Raw genomic sequence first — 20,740 nt, 5'->3', positions numbered from 1 at the left:
ATCGCATCCATTCAAGACGGACAGCTGCATCTTTTGTTCGGTCAAGGGCTTGGACAACGACCCCTCCGACATTCCATACGAGGGCAGAAGGCAAGGTGCGCACTAACAAGGGAGAAAACTTGGAGGCGGCCTGTGCGTGGCCCCTGGGTGCTGTTTATAAGCGTCCCACGGAAGGAAAGGGCGCGTTTACTTGCTGCGTGGTGAGGTCCCACTGGGAAGGGGTGCAAGCCGGGCGGCTGGCCGTGAAGATGGGCACGTCGTGGTCAGACACCACACGCGGCGCCTCGTGCACCGTCGTCACCTTCAGGTAGATGGTCGTCGACTCGTCTGCACAACAGGGCAGGACAAGGCGTCGCCACTCGCCCACGAGCGAACTACCAAGGTGCAGGGAGTGAGCTGCTAGCAAACAGGTGGCCCTAGCCTTGCAAAGCGTGCCGGCCATTTTTCCACCCAGGTGGCACCTTTCTAAACTATTTGCAGTCAAACACCAAATGTCACACAGGTCTGCAAGCCTCAGTCTCAGTTTGCAAATCAGTGCTATTGGGAAGCAGTAGAGCTGGTCAATAATTTAATGCTTGAAAAAGCTGGTGACTGCAGTCTGGCTTTTGTCCTCGAAGGCAACAGCCAGCACATTTCGCCCCAATGAGTGGATGTGGCGGAAAGCCTCCTCTTCACCTTCTTCAAAACTGAAAAGAGGGGCGGAGTCCCACCCGGTCAGGACTTTCGGGCAGGCAGCTGCACTGGTGCTTTGTCCCTGCCTCAGTCGACACCCCTAGCAGCGACAGGTCCTTCCCTTCTGCCCCGAAATAGGGTGTCTGCATGTGTCAGCGCACCACACGCCACTGCTGCACCCCCATCCCCATCGACATACTCCGCAAAGAATACACCTTCCACGATGTCCCCCATGGGGGTCTCACGTTGGCTTTACCCCATTCCACCTCCTCTCTCCGTTCTTCTCCCCGCTGTGGAGGGGATGCAGCGGGTGTGCTTCTCTGGCCGTGGAGCAGGAGCCAAGCCACAGGTGCGGCGGCCTGCAGATCCCATTATCCTCGACAGAACTTACTCGCATTCAAATTAACAGGCTTCTTCTCCATGCAAATACTAACATGGAGCTTGGCCAGACCAAATCCCGCAGCTCAAATAATCCATACATTCGAATTACTGAAGTTCGAATAAGCACGCTTTCACTGCAGTCCCGTCCAGCTTGAGGCACACCAGCAACAAGGCATTTAAAAAGTGGCACGACACATGGCCCCCCTCATACCTCAGGTATAGCTTTGGCATGCATAATTTGACCTTCTTGACTGCTGTGAAGGAGGAACTAGTGGGGAGAGGCATTCTGCTCAGCAGAGACTAAGAAAGGTGAGAACCTTACTTTTGCAACTTATCGCATTATGAAATGCTGTGATAGGAAAGGCAATGTGGAGAGAGAGAGAGAATGTCAGGGCAGCGCTTAACAGTAGGAGTTGGCCTAATAAGTCCGCTTGCATTCTGAGTCGTAACAAGTCCTCACCCTCCTCTTCCTCAAACGGAGCCTCTTGCACTGAAGTTCCCCATGCATGCCAGAAGATCATTGTTTGCAAGACAGTGCTGCAGGGGGGATACTTAGTTGGGTAAGCCTCACTTCCCAAATTGCAGCTTCTACACTGAAGTGCAGAACCAGGATGACCCAGATAGGTGAAATTTACACTGTGCGGAATTTAACTGTTAGATTTAGCTAACCAGAAACTTTGGCAGTAATAATATACTTGCATGGACTAATCACGGCAAACAGAAATCAACAGCATACTACACCTTGTGTCTATATATTTACAAGCATTTTAATGTCATTATATGCAGGGACGGCCAATAATGGAATGGCCTTTGTAGTGGCATGCACTGCAATTAGAAGAATTTCTAGATTTAAATATAGCGCATTTGGTTCCTACGGAAACAAATTGGCAACGTACTTATAGGAATTGAGCAACTCCGCTTGATGTTCAGGTCGTGAAGGATTTTCGACATGATCTCGGGGAGTTGGCACTTTTTGGTTTCGTCCCGGATGAAATTTGTCTCTTGCTGAAAAAAGGAAATGCAGAGGTGTAGCCCCCATGACACGTTCACACAGCACGTGTCCCACTTGCCTCGAGTGTGGTAAGGTAGTTTGCCAACTTGCGTACGATCGGCTCATACTGGATAGTGCGCATTTTGGCATCACAGACGAGGCACAGATTGAACATGAGCCTGTTCCTGTCATACTCGGCGCTGTCGATTCCCACAGGGTAGCCGATCACCTTCATCTCGCACATGTTGCTGTAAAATAAACACGAGAACACAAATATCACAGGAGAGTTGATCGGAACTGCGGTCTAGAGAGCATAGACAAATCTCCCCCTTCCCCGAAAACCCAGCGTCCTAGCCACTTCACCACTCAGGTAAGAGCAGTCTTAATTTTTGTCCAGCTGACACACTGCTCACTGACTAACCAGAGTCACTGTTAAATATTAAATACTATTTCTTGCTTCGGTTAAGGTGTTGTCCACACGTGAACATCGCTAGGGTTATGTTTGGTAATCATAATACGAGCAGTGATAAATCGGTAACAGTGACTTTGGCTACTCAGTGAGTGGTATCAGCTTGGCTGGTTACATAAAAATCAAGACTGCTCCCACCATGAGTGGTGGAGCACGAGATTTGGTGACACTTACCAGACCCCAGAGTCAAAATATATCCCTTACATAATAAATTTGTCGGCTTATTAACAATAAAAACAGGATGAATGAGGTTGGGAGCACCAGCTTCATCAGGAGCCCGTTCAAGTACGTCAATAAAATGTCTGCAACGCTTTACGCACTATTACAGACCTGCTGGCAAGCAAAGCCTGTTTTACATAGCTTCAAACGCGGACTGCATCAACCGCACTCTGAAAACAACAGCAACGTTGCTGGTAATCACGCAGACGGCGCTCCAAGACTATCTTAAGAAAGATTGTTTGGAACGCATTGCAGCACCCAGCACCCAGAGACAATTGGTTGTCGAGACGTTCTTGTCTTTCTCTTCTATTTTTTTTTTTTTTTCGTTAAACTCGATATAGCTGTCTCTGCCGAGGTACTGGAAGAGCACTCGCACCACCGTTCGGCGTTCTGCTTCAGCTGGCGATCCGAACGGGGGTAGCAAGGAAACGAAGCAATTATTTACACCGTCCAGTCCCCGATATAACGCTTTAAAATTAAGCATCAAACGGGGCGCTTCATCGTGCGTTTTGCTTACGCTATAGCCACAGTTGGGTTACACAAGCGCGGAACTTTACTCCGCTAACCTAACGAAGCTTATATCGAGGTCTACGCTTCACCGTGATGCTCGCTTATCAAACGACGGTCACTTACACAGTGATAAGCTTGTGCTGCAGCTCAGGCTTCGGGATGAGGTAGACGCTGATGGCACTGAAGGTTTCTTCGCTGATGTAATTGACGGGAACCTGCGAAGAATGAACCGGGTGGGGAAAACAGGCCCCGTAAACAGATACGGTGCAACACAGCTGTTGGAAGCGAAACTCGAGAGACGCTCATTTGAAGCTTTCACAGCAAGCGCTTCACGTCCAAAGCAATACAAAGAAATTCAGTTTAACTCAAGAGGTGACCACTTACCTGATACATTATTTTCGGGCCCGCTGTCGGATGGAATTCGCAGAAAAATATGCATTTTATCAGGCTGTCGCGGACTAACCCGAGGGCCATGCTTGTTTACAGCAAGCTATCGATGCCGCTCGGATCAACGTTTTAAACGTTGGCTCGGATTGCTTTGTTGACGTCTTGGGAAACAAAAGGTTATCTTATTGGGCACTTACTATGTATGCACAAAAATTCATTTGTTTAGTTTGATAAATTTGTCTTATGTTTTTTTTTATTATTATGACTAGAACGCGGCTGCTTTTGTTTGTTTGTTTTTTGCCAGGTGGCAGCACAGGGCACAACATTGTCTGCTATTTCGTCTGCTGTCGACGGCACCGACAGACGAAACTGCACGTCGGTTTGCGTTCGTATCCTTAGCCCCAAAGCAGCTCATAGCGCGGTAAGTTATATCTTGATTTTTTTAACTTGAGAATCCATTTTATTCATCATGTTATATTAGGCTTCTAGGAGTGAAAAAATGTGACCCATCTGATTCGCTCTAAGTGTGCGTTCTTCCGTGACCGATACAATTTTGTCACTGCCACCTTGAAATTTTAATAATTGTCAAGGCAACAAACTACCCCATAAGAAAAAAAAACACATTTCCTTTGCTAGAATACTTTATTGCACGCTTAGTACAGATAGTTCACTACACTCATATGACAAGAATGCTCTTTCCGTGTCTTCAATCGTGATCGACGCTTCGTTCACGTCGATCCGACCACCGGTTCGACCGCCTCTTCACCGCGTCCAAACACGAACGTTGCGCCCCTTTATTATGATAGCCTTGAAAGAAAAATGTAAACAAGAAAGAGCAACACACGACGCGGCCAGTGGGCTGCGGTCAGGTCAGCTGGAAAGCGGATTCTTTATCGCTCTTGATTGATCGTGAGACCGTCTCCTAATGTCCTCCGGTTTACGTGCAAAAAAAAAAAAAAAAAGACCGACAGAATAAACAGCGTGGGTATCGTTGGCGGAACGACCCCTGGAATTTAAATAAAAACAGCTCGCCGGGGCATTCTTGTGCGGCCGGCGCAGAGAAGCCAACGCGGGCGAGCACTCGGTCCGTGCGTGTGCGCGACCTGTTCTAGCTGTGTGTGCTCTTCTCCACTTCCTCGATCGGCGCCGCTGACCCGCCGGCCGCAGTCGCCGTTCGTCACGACCGATCCGAGATGAAGCGGAAACCCAAATATTTGCGGTGGCCTCTCCGGACTAATTATCCTCGCTGAACGTCACCCCTGCTTTCGTCTAGGCATCCGCCCCATCGAGGTATGTGGGGTTTCCTTCGCGGAGGCAGCTGCTTACGTCAGGACGCCGGTTGCGCGCATTTGCCGCGGTTTGTCGCTTGAGTCACGGTTCGCAGCGTGGGAGAGTTCGGCTCGACGTGTGGCGTTTCACTGATCCTTACAAACCGTGTCTACGGCTGCCGTGCTTTCTTCGCCTGTCGGGAACGTTTTGTTCGTTTTCGGTTCACCGTAGTGCGCTGCGTGGTCGGCTAGCTAATTGCGGAGGAGTCAGACTTCGCCGCACTTTTCAAAATTCGCCTCCATCAGAAATACCGCCGGCTCTTAATGAGAGCTCGAACTCGCACCCTGGACTCAAAGGCGGATCCAAAGTTTGGAGGGGTATTATGGGGCAGATACCAATGGGAGCGTGGCCAAAAGGGGGAGGACTCATGCTTTGCGGTAAAACTCGTCTAGCTGGATCCACAACTGAGCACTGCAACAAATGAAGCCATTAAACTGCGTATCAACATTCACGTTGCGCGAAAAAGAGAAAGGTGAACCTTAGCGAGTTTGGCGAAAAAGTGGTAAATCAAAAAGGTTGGTATTGCCTGGTAGGCCGGCAAGAAAGAGCGGTCAGATGTCGTTTGGTTGTCTGAGTTTTCCAAACAGCTTTTTCGACCATTTCGAAATAGACCAATCGGATAGACACCGGCTTCATGACGCGAGGGACCAAGGTAAGATTTCTTTTCTTTCACTTCGGCGTTTTCACGTTACAGACGGCGTAAGTGAGAGCACTGAAGCTTCGCTTTAACGAGGCGTCCCTCGCTAGGCGGTCAGAATGCTGACTGAACCACTTAGGTTTCGGTGTTGAGTGACTAAGGATTGGCCCGGCGAACACGCATGCTCCCGCCCACTTTTGAAGCGAAGAAGTCGTCTGTAGTTCGCCCAAAACGCACTGCAGGACAGCCAACCTTCTCTGACGATGGTGAGGGTCGTGGGTGCAGTGAAAGAAGAATTCACACGCTTCCCGTGGTGGGAGAGAGAGAGAAAACATTTTTATTGTTTTCTAGAAAAGAGTCTTAGGGTGGCCTCCTCATTCCTGGAGTCCGTTGGCACGGACCGCGTCTTCTGCCCTCTCCACCAACTTGTGCTGGACGTCGAGGGCAGAGCTGGCCAAGGCGCTCTGCCAAAGCTCATAAGTGTTGAGGGGATTGGGCGGGTCAAGTGGGCTTCGTGTACAGCCGCCGACCATAAAAAAAAAAAAAAAAGCTTCAGGGAGGCGTCCTCATTCCAGGATGCCTCGAGCTCGGGTCCTTTAATCACCTCGGGGCGCTCGACGCCTATCCGATTGCGGCCTTCCTTTTTTTTTTTTTTGTTACCTGCTTCTCACACTGCACTCGACATCACACAACCAAACAATATTTACAGAATAAATATGTTAGTATGCCACCAATACAACTAAACGATATTTACTGTTGCAACATGGTAATGTGCCGCCGGACTATTAGTCATTAACGTTTTTAAGTGTGGTCAGGGGTTCAACCCTTGGGAACCACTCAGGAACAGGGTCTTTCCGGCATGGTTGAAACAGCTTGGATTTGGAGAGGGGTGCATGGACGGGCAGGATCAGTCAGAACAAATGAACTACCCCTCCGTCGAAGCGACGGCGATGGTGGGGGAACCCGACGCCCAATTCCAAAATCAAGTCGAACACCGAACAGACCAACCTGGAAGCGGGCGGACCCGCATCACACCACCTTACCGTATATACATAAGGTAGGAATCGCGTTACCACCATAACCCCATATGTGGTCCTCTCGCTTTTGCCTTGGTTCGTTAGGTGTTGGACTTGATTTTGGAATTGGGCGTCGGGTTCCCCCACCATCGCCGTCGCTTCGACGGAGGGGTAGTTGATTTGTTCTTAGATGGCGTCTGAACTGCATCATCTACACGTACACGTTCGATGCCCCCTTTTTTCGAATAGCCCGTTGTACTTTAATTCCGAAATGCTAATAAAATGTTTTTGTTTATCGGAACCACTGGATGTATAGGAATAGCCCTACGAGACCCGCCGCGGTGGCTCAGTGGCTAAGGCGTTGCGCTGCTGAGCACGAGGACGCGGGTTCGATCCCCGGCCGCGGCGGCCGCTTTTCTGGTGGAGGCGAAAAGCAAAAACGCCCGTGTGTACGAGATTTCGGCGCACGTTAAAGATCCCCAGGTGGTCAAAATTAATCCGGAGCCCTCCACTACGGCGCGCCTCATCGCCTGCGTTGCGTCGGCGCGTTAAACCCCCACAATCAATCAATCAATAGCCGTACGAGGAACTTCCCTAGGCGACCAATTGACCTGCTGCGAATTGCCCTATATTACGAAATGCCCTATTACGAATTGCCTTTCGATGAATGGTGCGTAGCCCGATAGGCGAGGATCTGGTGACTTGTGCCCACCGATGTCGCCTCGCAAAGTGGGCGGCTCACTCGGGTGCCTCGGATTGCGGGCCTCTGGTGGTATTGGGTCGATCCTCAACGCTTTACGAAGACGCATTCTTGAGTGTCTCCCATTATTTTTTTGGGCGAAAGCTCCATCACGTCCGGGTACAAACACGGGACGAGTCTCATTTCTCGTACCGTCAGACCAGGAGAACGCCTGGTGCAGTTGCGCAGCTAAAGCGTCTAAGCGCACGTTCGCTCTGAAGGGAGGCGTGCGTGCCGTCAGAGGAATGACACGGGCAGGCGCTGGCCTCGTCCAAGTTTACCGCGCCCACTGCACCGAGTAGCGTCTGCGCTGTTTCGCCTTGCGGTGCAGTGGTGGGCGCGTTCACTGCGCGCTCTCGGCTAGAAAACCAAGCTGTCGCTCCACAGACTTGGGTTTGACCGCGTTCAACCGCAGCAAGGCTTTTATTGAGAGTACTGAGTATACATCATCAGCCCATTTGCTTCCCGGTCGCTGCTTCTCCGCAGTTGTCTCGACGACTTGCGCTAAACTTCTTCCCAGCCGATAGAGAAGCAAGCTGGCGTGCGGCGCATCTGAACGCGCGTGTCTAAGGTTTCAAGAGTCGAGCCGGGTATTTCGCATTGCAGGTTGGTCGCCCCACTGGCCCGAGTACCCAGCGCCCCCAGATACGATGAAGCCGTCAACGAGAGCCGCGACGCTGTGCTGCGCATGCGCCATCGCCCTGGGACCAGCCGCGCAGGCTCTTTTCCACACACGTAAAGTATACGTCCAAGGAATAGATAGATAGAGGACACTATTCGCTATGGCCAGCAAGGGTCTAATTAAGAGCGAGAACTGCAGACAGGCCGGAGCTTCAGCGCCAGCGGTCAGCGTTCTGGTGAGGACCTTGCCACGGTCAGACCTATTAATCAGTAACAGCACCACGAGGGGCTGAGGCTTTCGCCTGTTACTCGTAAGCAATGTGTTTGTGATGCGTAGTTTTATCGCAGACTGCCTCAGTGCAGGATTGGCGGGTCCCTTTGAATCCTTCCATATATAGTATGGCTATAGTGCTGGGAGCGTCACTAATTGTTTGTGATGGTTTCCTTCCTTGGCTGATCTGTCCGCTGCCCACCAATATACGGCGAGCCTCAGGATCCAGAGTAGTTTCGGCACCAGAAACCTCGGGTTTTTTTTTTTTTTTTTTTTTTTGAGAGGGGGGGGGGGGGTATTTACGGAGGAAGTACCGACAATTTGCTGCTGTCAACCTGTTGGGGCACGACGTATATCCTACGACGACGAGTGCGTGGCCAGAATATTGTTGCTGTTCTAGGAGTGACTTCAGCCGCTTTGTGACATCGTTACTCGCAGCCGCATCCGGCGTGCAGCCGCGGAGTCTTCACGTCGCCTCGTTGCGAGCCGCGAACCACAGCCCAGGCCTCCCGATCCTTGTGTCGTGGCGACGCGCTAAACTGCACCGACCTGGGAGGAAGGCCCTGCAGGGATCCGGCCGAACGGAGGGCGGCGCCTCGTCGTCCGTCGCCGGCGACCCAGCGGACGTGAGTGGAGCAGCGGCCCTGTGGAAGCTGGGCTTCCTGAGCAGAGCGGCTCTGCTGGTGGCAGCCGGCGTGGGTGGCCTGCAGTGCGGGTCCACCGCGCAGCCACACCACGTGCCTTCGACGGCGCTCAAGGGGCTCTTCAGGGCCCGCAAGAAAAGCAGCGCGCAGCATTGGCCTCGCATCGGCTCCCACGGTGAGGGGTGAGCCCTCAGTGGCGCTACATGGACAATCGTAGATTTGAGCGCAGCAGTAGGCGGGGACGATCAAGGTCAAAAGAAGAGAGCCAAAGGCGCTTTCGTGTCTCGCCTCTTCGTCGTCCCTGTCCGGCTTTCGCGCTCAACTGAACGAATTCCAACTATAGGCCGGTCCATTAACGTCACTGTAGGGATCATTGCCGTTGGACAAATACAAAATGCGCCCATGCACATCGTGCAGGACAGGAGCGGCTGGAGGTCGATGGGAGAGGCAGTGGATTTGAGCGGGGTGATAATGATGCCCTCCGTACCGATGGTTAACCATCTACGCTTTAACGGGTGGCTGGTGTTTGCCCTTGCCACGTTGACGCTGCCTCACACGCACCACCCCAGCTCCTGTCCGCCGTTATCGCTTGAGCTGCTCTTCAAGAAGTAGTTCGCACCCGCCGCGGTGGCTCAGTGGCTAAGGCGTTGCGCTGCTGAGCACGAGGTCGCGGGTTCGATTCCCGGCCGTGGTGGCCGCTTTTCTGATGGAGGCGAAAAGCAAAAACGCCCGTGTGTGCGAGATTTCGGTGCACGCTAAAGATCCCCAGGCGGTCAAAATTAATCAGGAGCCCTCTACGGCGCGCCTCATCACCTGCGCTGCGTCGGCGCGTTAAACCCTACAATCAATCAAGAAGTAGCTCGCTACGCGCGCGTTCTGCTGCGAGAAGGACTTTTTCTTGCGCCCTTCGATGCACCCTCTTCATGCTTACCAATGTCGGTAGATGCGAGGGTGTACCTATAGGTCATCCTGCTCTCTCATCCCCTCTCCCTGGATAAAAAAATGAAACAAAAATGGAGGAAACAAAATCCGCTCCAGCAAAGCTATGGCAGGCTTAGAGCCAATGAAATATAAACAAACGCGGCTAAGAGCCAGAAATACGGGGCACTCTCCTAGTCAAGCCGATCAACGGCTTTTTGATTAAAGTGAAGATTTGATTTGATTTGATTTGAGTGCGTTTCTGAAGAAAAGACAATTTGAACATTAAAAGAAACCCTTTGCGCTGGAGAAGAGGAGGCGAGCGGAATAGACTAGTACAAATCAAGGGTAGCTTGACTCAGCCGGAAATGAACAAAACAAGTAAAAATCTAAGAGTCAGTTCGACACAAAAGTTCGCCACAAAGGATCAGTTCCACTTCCGAAGAAGTTAAAGAAATCAGAAAATATTAAAATTAAAAAAAGAAAAGTCATGTGCACACTATAGCCACTACGTACACCACAAATCAGTCAAATCAGTCACGTACACCAGTTGTCTTAGAAAGGCTGCAATCGAAACAGTCGAATAAATTTTTGTGGCTAAAAAAGGAGCACTGATAACACTTTAGTTCCTGGATTGGCGAGTACGATTGGCACAATCTGGACAGCTAAACTTCAGGTTCAGCGCAAATCTCTGCACGTGAGGTAAACAAACTCTGCAGATCGAACCGCGCTGATCACTAAACCTCATGTATGGAGAGTTATTTCCCACGCACTGAAGCGCCTGAAAAGAAATTGCGCACACTGGTGATGCAAACTCCAGTGAGTTTCACCAGCGAGTTTCACCCGTGAGTTTCACCACTGGAACTCCAGCGAGTTCCAGTCGTGCACACATCACACTTCGGGCATGGAACGAGCGACGAAGGATCTTAGCCGCCGTTGGGTTGCTCAGGAGAGGGCGAAGATGGGGTGGTTGAAGGGGTAATCTTGAAAGTCGATGGAGCCGCCGAGAGTTTTCGGACAACCCAGTAAGTAACGGGTTGCGCACCACAAAAGCACGGACAGTACTGGGGGAGTTAAAGACGACAAAAAAGTAATGTGGGAATTAGCCAAGTCCAGTCATAAAACGCGCTTTTTTTTTTTTCGTTGGCGGGATGATGAAAGCAATATCCGGCACGCTTGGAGCCCATCTATTAAATTCCGGGTCGGCATTGTGCGAACGGCACTCTCCCTGCCTTGCCAAACGAGCGGCCTCCACCAGCGGGGACCGCACCGTTTGCTTGGTGGACACTTTGCCGCGCACGACTTCTCTCGTCGCAGCACTGCGCGCCACTGGGTCTGCCAGCTCGTTGCCCCCCACATTGGAGTGAGCTGTTTTTAAAGCGGAGCTTTCTAAGCCTCACTCATGGCGTCTGTAGTCCACCTTAAACTTCACTGCAGGAAAGCCAATTTTCTCGAAATATGATGATGGTCGTGGGTGAAGTGAAAGGAAAAAAATAGGCGAAGCTTGCAGTAAGTCGCGCAAAGACGGAACCATAACTGAGCTAGGGGATTTCTGTCTAAGTAAGCATTGAAGAACACACCACCACACATTGCATTGCATTAGGTTTGAAATTGCTTATTTTCGCTTATTTTTACTGTGATAGTGGTAGTCATCGTCATACCCATCTATATAGTCGTCTTCCTAATGCATGAATAGCGGGCCCGTATCGTTTTGTCTGACGCTTTCACATCTCTCCTGAAGTGGAACGCGTCAGCACGCGCTAGAACCGGCGGCAACCGGCTTCGCGAACTCGGCGTCTGTAGCGCGGTCTGTCATGTGCTTCCCGCTTGAGACGCTGAAGCACGTGAACCGTTTTCTTGGTGTATTTTTGCGAGCGCCACGCGCAAACCTGGAAGACGCCTGGCGCTCATCATAAAAATGGCGCTCACGTGCGCGGTAAACGTTGAAAGTAACTATTTCGCAGTTTTTTTTTTTTTTTTTTATGACGCTGCACACCACACACATTACGGCCACCAACAACAGCTTCGCTGTTAAAACGATTTCTGTGGTCGGAATCGAACCTGTGTCCCTCGCTTTGTGGAGCCGACGTTCATCCGATGCGCCATTCAGACACGGTCGAAGTCTAAAGCGAAGCTATGTCTCACTGATGGCGCCTGTAGGACCACGCAAAACCCGCTGCAGCAAAGCCAACTTCCACCTGTAAAGCGTACTCTGCCTCAAACGTACTCTTTCACAGGCGAAGCCTGCTTTAGGTTTTCGTATCAACAGAGGCGTTGCGCTGGAGCGGGTTTCTGCGTACACGGGAATGCCGGATTTTCCTTCCGCCTAGCCACGTAACGGCTCGCTAGAAAACGTCAAGGTTAGTGTACCTTTCGGAGTAATTGCTCAGCGTGGGGACGTGGTAACGGATGCATCGATGCCCTTGATGAGGAGACCGATCCCGAGAGGAAGATTTCTCTGTGCTAAAGAGTGCCGTCCCCTCTGTGACGCACAAACGTCTCTTCAAATTAACACTGTGTATATACAGTAGACGCTCGTTAATTCCAACTCGAAGGGGACCATAAAATTGATCAAATTAAGCGGAGTTCAAATTAGCGGGTGGGTGCTAGAATGAATGGAAATCGCGCCACACAGAGAGCGGGCGTAACACAAGGAAGCCACCTCTGCAGTCGTTATCGCGAATTAGGCGCTATTACACGTTCGTGGCAGGTCATTTCGTAAATAATAATGTCATCCGGCCGGCGGAGCACTGGCGCCGGTGGCGCGGCGCCCTCTGTAGACGCGAAATAAGCTGTTGCAGGAGCGTGGCGCGCACGGCACGCTGTTGTTTTTCTGTTTCGTTGTTTTGCACCTCTAGTGAACTTTGTTTGGTTTGGATTAACAACGCATTGTAATCACTCTGGGCCGACTTCTTCTGCCAGGAGCGATGGAAACCAGGTGATCCCAGTTCGAATTAACTGTTCTGGATATCGACACGTTCGAATTATCGGGAGTTATATACCTCAATCATCAGGATCTTCTATCGAACCGAAAAAAATACCGGTTTGGTTACGGTTCGGGTGAATGCATTTCGTTCCGGTTCAGTTCCGGTTCGAAAAAATCATGGGGCCGAATCGGTTCGCGAACCGGTTTGGAAGCTTGAACTAGTTCGCGAATCGATTCGGTGCGTTGAGTTATGAGCGAAGTTATAAAAAAAATGTTTATTAGTTTAAAGCGACCATAAACGCAAAATACAAGCAAAAATTCAAAGTACTGGTTTTTTCCCAATAAAGCTTGTCGTTTTCAAAAGCAAGCTTTATATGATTGGGCCAAATACAAGGTAAAGCAAGTGAAATAATGGCGATTCACCAGCAAGTTTCTCGGCCAGCCCTCATGTCGTCCTAGGGACTATATATAGTTTGGAGTATGAGACAACTGGGTCTGCTGGACATTTTAATTTGGACGAAAAAATTTACCTTGACGCAACGTACAAGATATTGGAAGATAAGTTTGCGGTAAAGAAACTTTCACTAACTAAGAAAATTCCAAAGACGGCATTAAAGGGCCCCTGAGATGGGGGTTTTTGGGGGGTCGATGGTATCGGAGCGCAACGGCTATTTCTTGAACTAATCGTGACGTGTTTGTGCGCTCTTGATTTAATCAATTTTTTACGAGCGTAAAAACATCAGAAAGCTACAAAAAACATCTTTTGTGTGTGGGTGCTTTTACACAGTCACACATATTTGTTTTATAGCGGAGTGTAAAGCACTTACACACCGGGCCAAACCGGGCTTGACGCTCCTCCGTTCTCGGCGGAAGGATACAGTGAGCGCAGGAGCAACGACGCTTGCAGCCAGCGTGATCGCTCAGCGCTCCGTGTCTGGTGTTAAAGTATCACCAGTTTTCTTTGCATTTGCTTTCTTGGACGCTGTACCCGAAAGGATTCTTTGCACCATCTGTGTTTCGAGCGTAGCCTCGACGTTGTTTCAGAGGTGGTAACGAACGGCGCGCCAAGGGAGCGCCGCGCCGACGACGAAGGAGGAGCTCCGCACGCAGCGCTTGGACGACGCCGGGCACTGCTCGTGATCACGAGGCGCACGCTCAAGTGCGCTCACGCGGGCTGAATAAATCAGTTCAAGCCCAAACGCTGTCGCAGCTGATTCTCTGCGGCGGTCGCGACAAGGGCAAGAGCATGCTCATCCCGTAACGACAACTGCCAAAGAGTTTCATTTCATTGCTTCCCATCAAGTCATGATAGCAGAAAGTGTGGTTTGCTGCACCGGCCTTCTGAATGAACCTGTTGCCTAGTGTCCTTAGCGCGCTTCACCGTTTACCGTGTTAAATGAAGCAAGAGTAGCCGTTTGCCGCTGAAAACGAAAGGATTGCACTCTGCGGTTTCTGCATTCCGGCTTACCGGCTCTGCCGAGTAGCGACATCTGGCGAATTTGTCGCAAAGCAAATGACACAAACGTTTGTTGCCCAGAACTGTTCGCTTACGCTTGAAATGGCTTGAATCTTAGACGTATTAGATTGAACTCTCACAATACAATAATTTTTTTTAAAAGAGCCGTATACTTCTACTGTAGAGCTTAATAAATCGAAAACATGACGTTGACGCCGCCATCTAGTGGGAATAATTAGGACCAAGTATTGCATTAGCCAGAATTCACGCCACCGCTAAATATTTCGATATAAAATGAGTAAGATGTATTGTAATGATTCCGCAGTGATGTATATTACCTTGCCCAAGACGATTTTGAAAGCATAAAAGAGCTATGCTAGTTCATAAAGGCATCTGAAACATTGGAAGCGTGGGAATTCAGCTGGAGTAGGGGCGGAAATTTTGCTCGCTCGTTCTAAAAAAAAATTGTCATTTATTGTGCTCCTGATCATCATTTAGCAAGAATGTAGTAAACAACATCAACTAAGATTGCTTGCATGAAGCGCAGAGCACAGCGCATTTGCTGTGCCGTAAAGTTCTGGAAGAACGCCCACCCAAATTTAAGTACAGTGATATCAAGTGAAAAATACGAGATGGGCGAAATTTCGGGTCAAGCGCGGAAAGGACGAATAAGTGACCGCATCTACACATGAAGAGATGATTCGGATTTGTTTTGTTCACTCATCGGCGCTAAAGCCATGGATTTTACGGGGTGGGCGCGCGTCTTTCAGTAAATTGAATATTTCACCCGTAAAAGGGGGTGGGCGATGTTCCGGGGGAGGGCGTTCACTCGGAACTTTCCGGTAATCTAATCAAAACGCGAGCGTACATTTCGCCGGCGCAGGGGGCTCGCTACTACAGTCGGTAGAAATTCTAGCCTCTGTATCGCTATGAAGCGACGGTAAAAATAAGTTACCGTTCACAGAAACTTTCGCGCATGCAAGGTCGACTTCCGCAATCACCAGTATCTCCTGCCCAAAGTCCGTAAAGACTGAAAAGGTAGCTTAAAAAAAAAAAAAGTAAAAAAGCGCTAGACATCGTCGTCTCATGTGCGACCCACTCGCTGAAGTAACCATGGTAACGACGACGCTCTAAACCAAACCGCCGCCGTCAAAAATCGCGGACATTCCGGCGGCCAACCATGAAATGAGTGCTTCGCCTCGGACGAGGTCGGACTATGTCGTCATCGCAAGCCGCCGAGCCAACAAATAGTTCTGTCTCGTCGGGGTAATAACTTTTGTTAGCGTGAGCGAATATGCTTACTATTTTGGGACTTGTTTCTACAAGAACTATAGAGTAGATTTCTGACACAAACAAAAACACTTTGAAATCCATCTCAGGCCCCCTTTAAGTCGCAAGCACGTAGGGCGGATCGCTCAAAATTCGAAACTTTTCCTCTGTGAAACACAAACAATTTCCGCAGTCGCTGCAGGCCTTTTTCTCTCGAGACTATGCATACTTTTAAAGGAGTTAACTTGCTTATTTTTGATTTCGAAAACGAACTTCTCAGAATTAAAATAACGAGCATGGCTCACCTTGAGAAATTGCCAAAATGTTAGGGCCCGTTTTTCTGCCCCTAGAAAAGCTAGGGAGTTCAATTTCTCAGTATTATTCACCCATAATTTTTCTTTATCCTGCCAATCCTAGTTTATGCACAATAAACGGCTTATTTGAAAAATGCTCTGCATTGCAGGTAGGTCAGAAATTTCGCTCTAATTTTGAAACCAATGTAAAAACACACCATCTTGGATTTTTTTTAACTTTCACTAATCGCCAGTGATGTTCGTTAGCATATGCCTCAAAAACATGTTGCATTATATGTGTAGCTTTGTAGCTACAAAGCATGAAATATGATCCTGTTGTCTGTAGTGGTTAGTAACAAAGTTCTGACGTCACCGTAAGAGGGCAAATGGCCCGTCCAAACTTGTCCGCTGCATGCGTCGTGATGAACTAACGATTCTACAGGCACCGCGGCTTTCGCTGCCATCTCAGTGAGGACAAGTTTAGCAACGTGAATGGTCGGACAAAGGAGGGACGTGCCCGTTCGATGGCTGGAGGCAGCGAAAAGGAGCAGAAACTATTCCTGTACGGGCTCTATGCGGAGTAATTCAAAGCTAAATGATGGCTTTTTTTTTTTTCCTTCCATGGCTCGAGCACACTTGCAAAAACTGTTGCGCGTTTGACGCGCCGAAGCTATGAGGCGCACCGTATATTGCAGGGTGGCAGATAAATTTTGAGCTCCTGGGAATCTTTAACCAGAGCCGAAACATCGACAAACAGACGTTTTTAGTTTTCGTCTACATCAAAAAAGCAGCGGCAGGGGCGGAAATCGAACATGCATGCTCGCCAGTGGCTCAGCCACTGTAGCCCTCCTGGGTGCAACACTTGTCAAGTATTTGCACATTTCTTGCATGGGACGTCTCCAAACAAATGATGAAATTAACAAGGAGGAACATTTACGGTGTGGGTCTTCACCTTGGCTCGATTGAGCGATCTCGCCCAGCCTGATTGCTCCTATACCGTCGGAGCGAAAGAAGTGCAAAGTGGATGTTTCATATCGCCTGCAGGATACCGGAAGTGTATCTTATTCAATAGTCTTGCGCTAGATCTGCACGCACGGCCAGCAGCAGCATACCGCTGAAACGCTGCCGGGCATACCTTCCCTCGTGTTGCGACCACGTATAAAGCGCTGATAGTGCTGCGACTGCTTTCAAGGGGAAAAGTGCGTAGGAGGTTGCGAAGTTGGTCTCGCGCGAAAGAGAAAAACCATCAGTGAAATTGACCGCGTATTATCAACAGCGGGTGGTCGAACCGTTTCGCTGTGAACCTGTAGCCGTTGTCTCTTTTTTTGGTTCAGTTGCGATTCGGGTTCAGCGAGATCAAAAAATCACGGTTCGGGTTCAGTTCCGGCAAAAATACCGGTTCAATTCCAGGCTTTGGTTCGGTTCCGGTTCGACCCCCTGATGCAAGCTAAAAACATTTCTTCCGCACTGTTTCCCCTAAGTGCCTTTATTCCCTCCTCCCCGCAGAGTGGCATGTAAGCGGCAACATGCTGGCAGAGCTAGCCCTGCTGTCCTCTCTCAGCGAGCACGTAACTTGCTGTCGCGGACGCCTGCCGGTCCACGACGATGGCGGGTTCTCCCATTGGCGGATCCAGAGGGGGGGTCCGGATGTCCTGACCCCTCCCTTAATTTTTTAATTTAAACCTCCAAGAAGACGTACACTCAGGTTGCAGAAAAAGCTGAATTGATGACTTGTATTCCTTGTGTTTTTGCTTTCCCGAAATTTCAGTGAATAAATAAGGATCCTCCTCCTCCTCCTGCTCATCATCATCATCATCATCATTATCACTGATAGGAGCTGACCCCCCTCTCAGAAAAAGCCTGGATCCGCCCCTGGGTTCTCCGCCGTTGAGTGCAGGAATTCGCGTCTCTCTACGTCGCAGGCAGCCCCATTGCTGCGTGGCCCCTGCTGGGCGAGCCCCCGACGATCGGCGCACGGAGCGGCGGCGGCGGCGACAGCCTGGCCGTGAAGCTGGCGCAGGGCGTGCTGGACAAGAGCCACCGCCTGATGCTGGACCTCGCCGGCAGGGTGCCCAACCTGGTGCCCCGCATGGACGCCCAGGAGTGCCTCAAGCGCACCGTCTGCGAGGCGCACAACAAGCCCGGCAGATACGGCCTGCTCGGGATCACGCTGCAGTTCTTCTTCCCGTACGTGCACGCCCCTCCTCTGCAGACGACTCTCGCCGCCGCCGATGAGCACTCACTGGTTGCGAACACCAGTGGCTGCTGCAGAAAGTTCCTCGCGGCAGCGGCGAGTCCTAGAGTCATCGCTGCGAATCTGATTCCGCCAACTCGATGTTACTTCATGAAAGTGTTGCCAAGTCGATTACGTGTAGTCGGAACATTTGAACAGGTGAGCTACAGTTCCGCAGATAATGGCAATAGTTGCCATACAGGCTGTTTCTTTGTTCCCGTGGTAGGCGCCGTCACTCACATAGTCGCCTCCTTGCTGAATGGAACCCGAGGCAAACCATATATCTTACTTGAACGTTCAATGCGCAGACTACACGAAGACGAAGAAAGAAGACGAGACAATGCGCACCAATATATAGTTGACATCCGTACCACGTAAAAACTTTTGACTGTAAAAACTCACACTCAAGACAATCGGCATAAGAATGCTAGACCGGCCCGTACGCAAGAATCCTCGAAGACTTCCCTGAGGTCACGAGACCCTGCAACTTAAAGCAGCCGCCCAAGCATAGCGTTACCCACCACATCGTCACGCGTGGTCCACCAGTCGCAGCCTACGCATTAGTAGATAATTCTCTAAATTTCCGCAGAATTTCTTAAAATATATTGGTAGAAAAAATGGCGGGAAAATTTGCGGGTACGCCAGCTCCATTTACGCCATTATAAAGATTACAGGTGGAACTTCCGCGATATCTGCATTTTTGTGGAAATGCAGGGCGTTGCACGGTCCTGGCTGTGGGGGTACTCACAAAGAATGATACGCATTAAAAGAAAGTAGAGAGAGTAGATTGGAAGGGACGCTCTCTGTAAGCCATATTTTCCGCTAAGAGGGCTCGTCATAAACGCAGCTGCGTGTGGTGGCATTCCCTGACTCGCCGTCGTCGCCTGCGCACTCGCATCGCAGGCCGTTCCGACCGGGCGACGCCGAGGGCACGCGCATGTCGCCGCTGCAGCTGGCCGCGCGCTACGGCCGGGAGCCGAGCGCCGACTGCGGCCGCCAGTACGACGGCTGCTTCCTGGACCTGCTGCAGACGCTGCAGGGGGCCGTCGACTACTTCCTGCGCAGGCAGCGGAAGCACGCGGCGGCCGCAGGAGGGACGACGGACTTCAGGCCGGCCGGTGTGCTGCAGGCCCTGCTGTTCAACGCCAGCGCTGCAGTGACGCAGCAGCAGGCTCCCCTTCCCCCCGTCGTCTGGGGATCCGGCGGATACGGCCTAGTCGAGCCCATCACAGCCCCGCCTTAAGTCTTCATTCATCTAAAATGGGCCGCGCGGACGGGGCGGCACACGCTGCGTCTGCTGCGGACATGCCCAGAACAGCGTCTGTGGTCACACAGGCTGAACAGCACACGCCATGAACGCTCGTCGGAGAAAGCGCACCAAATAATGATCGGCGCATTCAGGTCACTGTGCCGAACGCTGGACGCGGAAACGCACGCTGAATGCGTAAGTTTGGTCGCAACAAAGCTAAGCCTCTCGCCGCTCATGTCTCGGCTGCAGGAGGTTATGATCCCACTCTGTGTCATGATCCGGCTTTTTCGTTGGCTAAGCACCCAGCGCTGGCGCTAGGCTGCTGTGGGTGAATCGGTCCGGGAGCCCAGCACAGATCGTACAGGCGACACTTGGCCAGCCTAAACCTCGGGAACCAAAATGGCACCGATAGAGAAATGGAGAAAACACTCTCTCTCCAGAAACAGCTTGTTCACCCACTAGATGATGTCATTAGTTTAACAGCGAATCAAACAACGCATTCGTCATCATTAGAAAGACGTCAGCAGAGGTGTCTCTATACTGACAGTTCTGGCATCCCATTCTTGCATTCCAAACACAGAAAAATGATCCCAGCTCGACTGAATCGTCGTCGGGAACGCTGATGTTAACAGCAAAGCTGCCTGGCGTTCCCTAATCACGAGGCTAAGCTTCGCAGAAGTTCTCATAGCCAGCAGATTGAGTCCTGTTCGCGCACCAGCTGTCGCTTGTGCTTTCGACGGGCGTCTTCTTCCGGAGAGCGCGCGACTTTGCCCATTTTTTGAACATCCGAGAAGCGACCGCCAAGAGCACTCGTCTACATATATTCGCGCTCCTTGGAACTGTGTGTTGGCTTCGCACTGGCCGAGCCATCTCCTCCTCTTCTTGGCTCCGCCCACCCTCCCTCTCTCTTCATTACGCTTGCTCTCTCCCTCCCTCTCCGCATAGCCAGCGTTACCACGCCTCGTCCCATGAAGCCTCGCCCAAGAAGCACTTCGCTGTGAATACATAGTTAGGCTGGCTAGGACAGCTGCCTGCCTTGCTATGCTGAGGGAAGTGAACGCCCAGTTGACAATAAAGATGTATTCGTAAAGCCGTGACGCCACCTGTGACTGCCAATGGTTTGTAGCGCATGTATGTGGAGCGTTCCGCGAGTATAGTATACATCAGCACTGGACAGGGACGTACCCAAAGGGCGAGCCCCCCCGGACCCCGAAATTTTTTGGGCCGTACCCTCCTTCCCCGCGCCGCCTCTCCTCTCCCCTCGCACACATTCTAAAGCGCTGCCATATGAATCCTGGGCTTGATAGCTACTTCAGGCGGTTTTTTTTTTTCTAAATGAGCCAAATCCACCGAAGGAGAATTTGAGGGGGGGGGGGGACGAAATTTTGGAACCGGGCCTAAATGCAGTGCTGTCAAAACTACTAAAGGACATGTTTCCCATGTCAGCTAGGGGAAATCTATGGCGACAATAATTAAGAATTATACGGAGAATTTGAGCAATATCAGGATA

At 50.8% G+C, this 20,740-nt stretch overlaps 2 protein-coding genes across 3 annotated transcripts in view; one reads left to right on the top strand and one right to left on the bottom strand.

The window, feature by feature from the left end:
* Nucleotides 1-3,784, bottom strand: part of Nprl2 (Nitrogen permease regulator-like 2) — a 33,263-nt gene extending 29,479 nt beyond the window's left edge. Inside the window, exons 1-5 of the mRNA XM_077681569.1 lie at nt 3,627-3,784; nt 3,366-3,457; nt 2,124-2,292; nt 1,950-2,058; nt 191-327 (exon numbers count right to left, since the gene is read on the bottom strand). Coding sequence (XP_077537695.1) covers nt 191-327; nt 1,950-2,058; nt 2,124-2,292; nt 3,366-3,457; nt 3,627-3,716 — 597 coding nt within the window. The 5' untranslated portion in view covers nt 3,717-3,784. The remainder of the gene's footprint in view (nt 1-190; nt 328-1,949; nt 2,059-2,123; nt 2,293-3,365; nt 3,458-3,626) is intronic.
* A 144-nt stretch (nt 3,785-3,928) lies between these two features.
* On the top strand, nt 3,929-20,455 carry LOC144149856 (uncharacterized). 2 transcript variants are annotated; one of them, XM_077681568.1, is made up of 5 exons: nt 3,929-4,050; nt 7,957-8,085; nt 8,681-9,061; nt 17,671-17,935; nt 18,885-20,455. In XM_077681568.1, exons 2-5 carry the CDS (start codon nt 8,001-8,003, stop codon nt 19,222-19,224), a joined length of 1,071 nt encoding a protein of 356 aa, XP_077537694.1. In that variant the 5' UTR covers nt 3,929-4,050; nt 7,957-8,000; the 3' UTR covers nt 19,225-20,455. The 2 variants fall into 2 exon arrangements, with proteins under 2 accessions (XP_077537694.1, XP_077537693.1); XM_077681567.1 differs by lacking the exon at nt 3,929-4,050 and adding an exon at nt 4,668-4,919.
* Nucleotides 20,456-20,740: the final 285 nt, after the last annotated feature.

The sequence above is a fragment of the Haemaphysalis longicornis genome, unplaced genomic scaffold (assembly GCF_048455015.1).
Source record: "Haemaphysalis longicornis isolate Haplotype H1 unplaced genomic scaffold, Haemaphysalis longicornis Haplotype H1 scaffold_8, whole genome shotgun sequence".
Taxonomy (NCBI): domain Eukaryota; kingdom Metazoa; phylum Arthropoda; class Arachnida; order Ixodida; family Ixodidae; genus Haemaphysalis; species Haemaphysalis longicornis.
This window is presented reverse-complemented; position numbering and strand designations above follow the sequence as displayed.